At 38.9% G+C, this 6,208-nt stretch overlaps 1 protein-coding gene across 3 annotated transcripts; it reads left to right on the top strand.

Annotated features, from left to right (window-relative positions):
• The first annotated feature begins 383 nt into the window (after positions 1-383).
• cyp4f3 (cytochrome P450, family 4, subfamily F, polypeptide 3) lies at positions 384-5,936 on the top strand. Of its 3 annotated transcripts, none has more exons than XM_078243998.1 (13): positions 384-680; positions 1,061-1,205; positions 1,338-1,391; positions 2,203-2,330; positions 2,973-3,094; positions 3,187-3,333; positions 3,687-3,810; positions 3,940-4,006; positions 4,177-4,306; positions 4,486-4,619; positions 4,820-4,884; positions 4,968-5,050; positions 5,148-5,936. In XM_078243998.1, exons 1-13 carry the CDS (start codon positions 477-479, stop codon positions 5,365-5,367), a joined length of 1,623 nt encoding a protein of 540 aa, XP_078100124.1. In that variant the 5' UTR covers positions 384-476; the 3' UTR covers positions 5,368-5,936. The 3 variants fall into 3 exon arrangements, 2 of the variants coding, with proteins under 2 accessions (XP_078100124.1, XP_078100123.1); XM_078243997.1 differs by having other exon boundaries at positions 4,793-4,884; XR_013501058.1 differs by lacking the exon at positions 4,820-4,884 and having other exon boundaries at positions 393-680; positions 5,148-5,236.
• Positions 5,937-6,208: the final 272 nt, after the last annotated feature.

Here is a 6,208-nt window from a genome sequence, read left to right as displayed (position 1 = left end):
ATTCTTAACAGTGCGTTGCTGTTAACAACACAAAGACTTAAAAGAACTAACAGCAAGGCTACAATAACTTGGCCTGTACATGTATACAATTAAACCAAATAAGTGTACATTAAAGGGTTGCAACAAAACGGAATGAAACAACATCAACTGGTGTGTATGAGCTAATGAACGTAAAGGAGAAAAGTTATTCTTAAAGTTAATTTGTAATCCAAGTAAAGGAGGGTTCTGAAGGTTATCTACTCAGTCTCCATTAACATGATACAATGACTTTTTGATTTTAACAGACAGAGGGTGTGGTCTCTCACACATACATTGGTTGTTCTTGTTGAAATATGTGGCGGAAACAGTTTGGTTTCCGCATATTTCAACATATAGTAACTTCTCATTGTGAACACAGTAGCTGTCAGAGCAGGGTGAGTATCAAGCAGACCTCTGGGTACTCCTCACTCTCTCACTCTCTCTCTGTCTGTCCCAGGATGTCTCTCCTCTGGGGTGTCCTCTCTCAGGTGCTCAGCTGGACTGGTCTCTGTCAGCTCATGTTTCTGGCCTGTACAGGACTAGGAGCTGTGGTCGCAGTTGTGACGGTGAGGCTGTTGGTGCGACACGCCTGGTTCACGTACAGGCTGTCCTGCTTCAGCAAGCCACATGCAAACTCTTGGCTTTTAGGCCACCTGGGTCAGGTAGGATACACACACACACACACACACACACACACACACACACACACACACACACCAAAGCTAAATACACACACTAACATGCATTTATAGCTTTCTTTTTTTTTTTGACAGTTCTGAGGTAAAGATATTAACCTAATTTCTTTACTTTTAAACGTGTCGTTGTTGTAATGCTTGGTAAATGTGGAAACAAGTCATCTGGAAATCTAACGGTAGATTTCTCAGCGAGAGACAGGATGTTTCACAGTGTTGCAAAACATTCTTATTAAGAAGAAGGATGACACTAAACTCACTTTTTCTTAACGCACCTTTGAATCAATTCAACTCATGGTATACTGTATATTGTAGTGTTTTGTTGAAACTAATATTTATTTGTGCCTCAGATGCAGAGCACAGAAGAAGGTCTCCTGCAGGTGGATGACTTGGTGCAGAGGTACACGCACTCTTGCAGCTGGTTCCTCGGCCCTTTCTATCACCTGGTCAGACTCTTCCACCCTGACTACATCAAACCTCTGCTAATGGCACCTGGTAGTGTATAATTACTGTAAAACAACACTTTTTTTTCTTCTTTCATGTCATTGGAAGTGTGACTGGAGATTCATTTCATGTTTGATGTTCTTTTCTCCTTCCATTACCTCCTCCCTCCTTCCCTCCATCCAGCTAGTATCACAGTGAAAGATGAGCTTATCTATGGCCATCTGCGTCCATGGCTTGGTGAGTCAAAGAGCTCAAGTCTTGTTTAACCCTTGGGTTGTCTTCCTGTCGACCATAAACTTGACAAAATTGAAAATGAAATTTTTTTTTAGCGCCTTTCGGATGTTTTTGGCACTTTCTTTAATACGTTTTTGTCCCTCTTTTTGATTTTTTTTTGTATTCATGGTCAATAAACCTAAAACTAATATTATTTAAATGACTTTTTTACCAAAAAACATTGAAGAAAAAAAGCAGATATCAATTATTTTGACTAATAGTTAAGATCAGAGAATGTTGAGTGAATCACAGACTGGTTAATGTCAAAGTTTAGTCAGGATGCTGTTTTTTAAATTGAATAAAACAACCAAAATTCAATGGAAGTAATGCTTAATTTGACCTGCGATGATCGTTGTATGGAACTCATACAACATACATCCATGCATCCAAGTTATTTTGGGTCAATTTAGTTGTAAGAAACCCATATTTCTGATATAAAAAAACTTTGAGAACGGATCAAATTAGACCCGAGGACAACACAAGGGTTAAGAGTTTTGAATCAGCATTGGTTCTATGTTCCATAACACTTAGGACGTCTATGGGAATCAAGCTGAAAACACTGCCTTTGTTTAGTTCATATTCAATATAGAGTAGATGTTTTCAGGTTTCCCATCATCAAATAAAACCCCTAAGGATAATATTGAGGTCTAGTTTTTTTTTAAGACTAATAAATGAATAATAATAAAGTCAGATGACAGTGATTCCAATGACTGTGTATAACTACTGTCTATCCAAGTATTGATTACAAACCTCCTCTCTCCCTATTACGTCCCAGGACAGAGCCTGTTGCTATGCAACGGGGAGGAGTGGTCCCGCAGGAGACGTCTGCTGACTCCAGCTTTTCATTTTGATATTCTGAAGAACTACGTCACCAAGTTTAACACCTCAACTAACATCATGCACGTAAGACACAGGGAGCAGTGTACAGATGCAAGCAAACACACGTATCTGCTGTCATTTATTAAAAAAAAATTTAAAAAAAATTAAAAAAGAATCGTGTTGGTATGTTGATCTTATGTTGCATTTACTTTCTGTTCAGAAACCAGTGTAGACAGCCTTTAGTATCTGCAAGAGTATAACTGCATGCAAATGGCTGTAGAGGACAGCAACTGCCAAGACAAAAAAAATAAAAAATACATGACTTGATAATTAAATTAATATGCCATTTAATCTACCAAAAATAATATTAAAAATAAATGTAGGCATTGATTAATTGGTCAAATAAACGTAGATATTAATGAATTGGTCAAATGTGACATAAATCGATATTTCTGTATTAATTTGTATTATTTCACCTATTTATTTAACTTCCTATTTAGTTTTTCTTCATTTTATTTCTTTTAAATGTATTTGTTGCATTTTTTTTTATTATTCATTTTTAAATGTATTTACAGTATATATGTATGTATGTATTTATTAATTCATTTCTGTATTATTTTCACATTGGACCCCCCCTATTTATTTCCCCAAACTTCTCGATTATTGTCTTTATACATTTCTTTATGTCTTTATTATGCAAACGAGGGGGCTGTATGTGTCTTTCAGGACAAGTGGCGCCACCTGGTGGCTAAAGGCATGACTAATGTAGAGATGTTTGACCACGTCACTCTGATGACACTGGACAGTTTACTGAAATGTGCCTTTAGCTACAACAGCAACTGTCAGTGGTGAGTACACACATTTTTACCAGATTTTTATGAATATATTCTTCTTCCACTGTACTTCTATTTTTTTTGTAATCTTTATTTTCTCTCTCCAGGTCTGCCAGTGAGTACGTGTCAGCCCTTGTGGAGCTGAGCGACCTGATTATAGACCGTCGGCAAAATATTTTGCACCACTGGGACTGGTTTTACTGGAAAACACAGCAGGGAAAACAATTCAGAAAGGCCTTAAGCATTGTGCACAGGTACAGGTCTGACCATAATGTAACAGTGTAGCACAGATAATAATATAGAAAACCTTCTGATGATAGGTTTTTACTGGGAAATGATGAGAATCAAGCTGTTGCTGCAATAACTCTTATGCCAGTCTATTTGTATTATATTCTATTAAATTCCCTTCACTTTTGCATATTTACTTATCACATTGTATTGTAACATTTTCTTATTTAGTGCTTTATACTGTATAGTATGATGTACTGTAGAAAGGTACATTGTATCTCATCACAATGTATCAATTAGTATTGTATCTTATACTATAATCAAGAACCTCTTGCTGTCTGTTCTATTCTATAATCCATATGTGGGTCAAACTCTGCAGGTTTACCAGGGAGGTGGTTCAGAAGCGCCGATGCCTGATCAGCCAACATAAGAAGACAGAAACAGATTTTCCCACAGCACCACAGAGAAAGAAAGATTTTGTGGACATCCTACTGCTGTCAAAGGTAAGAGAGAAGAAAGAGAAAGAAATACAAATGAGAAGTCGAGAGAGACAAAAAAAAAAAGTGAGGTGGAGGGACAGTTAAATAGCTTTAAAAGATCCGGGACTGCATTTGAATTCTGGGTGATTGCAGGATGAGGATGGACAAGGCCTAACAGACGAGGAGATACAGGCTGAGGCCAACACCTTCATGTTTGCAGGTGAGACAGTTTAAAGCAACTTTCTTGCTGACAGTTAGGGGATAACGCTAAATGCTACCGTTAAATATAAAAAAAATAAAATATATCATTCAAGTCATTACATCACGATTTGACATCCAGTAAGATTGCTTTGAGACCTTTCAATTGAAACTGTCCTACTTTTTCCACAGGTCACGACACAACAGCCAGTGCTATTTGCTGGACGCTGTACAATTTAGCACGCCACGAGCACTATCAGGAGCAATGCAGGCAGGAAGTGATGGATCTGATGCAAGGACGAGACAGACATGAAATAGAGTGGTCAGAAAGCACACACACACACACACACACACACACACACAACCTGAATTAATGGCTGTTTTGGTTGTAATTTTCTTTTACACACAATCTAAAACCGGTGTAGTATTTAGTGCAGTGAAAAGTCTGTCACAATAAGGCCGAAATGAGTCCAATTTAAATGTGAATTTCTTTATCTAAAGGGAGGATCTGTCCAACCTTCCCTTCACCACCATGTGCATCAGAGAGTCTCTCAGGCTGCACTCTCCTGTGCAGGCTGTAACAAGGAAGTACACCCAGGACATTGCACTGCCAGGGGATCGGACAGTACCAAAGGGTGAGAGGGGAGAGGCTTTTTCGAAAATAGATTTTAAAGGTCAAAAGCCGTTTCTTGTTTTTCAGGGGATTTCATCTGTGAAAGACATTTCTCAGGGGTTCCCATTTGCCAACCTCAATAAGGAAGTGAATGTTGGTTAGTGAAGCAGTGAAGGCAAGCTAATGTCAAAATAGTTGTTTCTTTTTGTTATTCTTCCCAAGGTGCCATCTCTTTGGTCAGTATTTATGGGACACACCACAACCCTGCTGTTTGGACAAACCCACATGTAAGAAATAAAAAGAATCTTGTGTCTTTCTTTCACTTTGGCTCAACTTTGTCATGTTGGACCTGTGATTTGCTCTGTTTTAGGAGTTTCATCCTCTGCGTTTTGACTCTACAAACACAGCGCGACAGGCTTCTCATGCCTTCATCCCCTTCTCCTCAGGCCCCAGGTACTGGTGTCCTTATTACAGCTTCAAATATGATAAGTGAAGAGCTGACACAATTAGGAAGATGCTGGTAAAGACAAGAACCTGTATGTGTTCACAGGAACTGTATTGGTCAGAAATTCGCCCTGGCACAGCTCCGAGTTGTCGTGGCGTTGACACTGCTCAGGTTTCGTCTGACCCCGGGGGTGAACCCTCAACTCGGGTCCCGCTCCGGGGGAGTTCGCCGTCTCCCCCAACTCGTCCTGCGTGCGGAGGGAGGTTTGTGGCTGCAGCTGGAGCCTCTGATCCCGCACAACCTGGAGGACTGTCGGGATGAATGATCCAACAAGACGACGCCTAATGACAACAACAACAACAACAACAACAACAACAACAACAACAACAACAACGACAACAACAACGTTGTTGGCATCACACCTGGAAGTTTAGCAGGGGTGGTGATGGATATGACACATACCATTGGTGTGGGAGAGCAGAGTTCGAATCCCACTGCGATACATCAACCAATGTGTCCCTGAGCAAGACCCTTAACCCCTAGTTGCTCCAGAGGCGACCTTTGACATATATAGTATATAGCAATTGTAAGTCGCTTTGGATAAAAGCGTCAGCTAAATGACATGTAATGTAATGTAACGTAATGTAGTACTGTCCTTGTCACTTCTGGTTCACTGTATTGTTTCTAAAAGCATTGGTGACCTTTGTATTCTACAAAGCCTTTTTAGGCTTCATGATTTTGCTCTCACTTTCAAAATGAATGTAATACCATTTGTGATATAATTTGACTGTACTTAAATTTACTGTTGCATCATGTATTATTGTTCTAATGACATTGTTGTTACATTTGTTTTTACTCTATTAAGTTTTAAATAAATCCTGAGTTCAATTATTATTATTTTTTTTTAATCCTCATCCTTTAACTCTTTACAGCCAGAGAAAGTGCATTTTTAAGCTAAAAACACAGGTTCAGGACAAACAAAAAACGCGTGTTTTCGTAGGACCTCCCTGAGCTAGATTAGGACCTGAATTAATAAAGGTCAAGCTATAGGGACAATATGTTAAGGCCAGTGCATTATTCTTCATGTAAAATAAAGAAAAGAAAGGAAACATGTTAACTGAGGCAGAGACTTTGTCTTTGGTAACAAATCACTGTATGTGATTTGA

This window comes from Sander vitreus, chromosome 24, assembly GCF_031162955.1.
Source record: "Sander vitreus isolate 19-12246 chromosome 24, sanVit1, whole genome shotgun sequence".
NCBI lineage: Eukaryota > Metazoa > Chordata > Actinopteri > Perciformes > Percidae > Sander > Sander vitreus.
The sequence above is the reverse complement of the archived record's forward strand: the minus strand, read 5'-3'. Positions and strand labels throughout refer to the sequence as shown.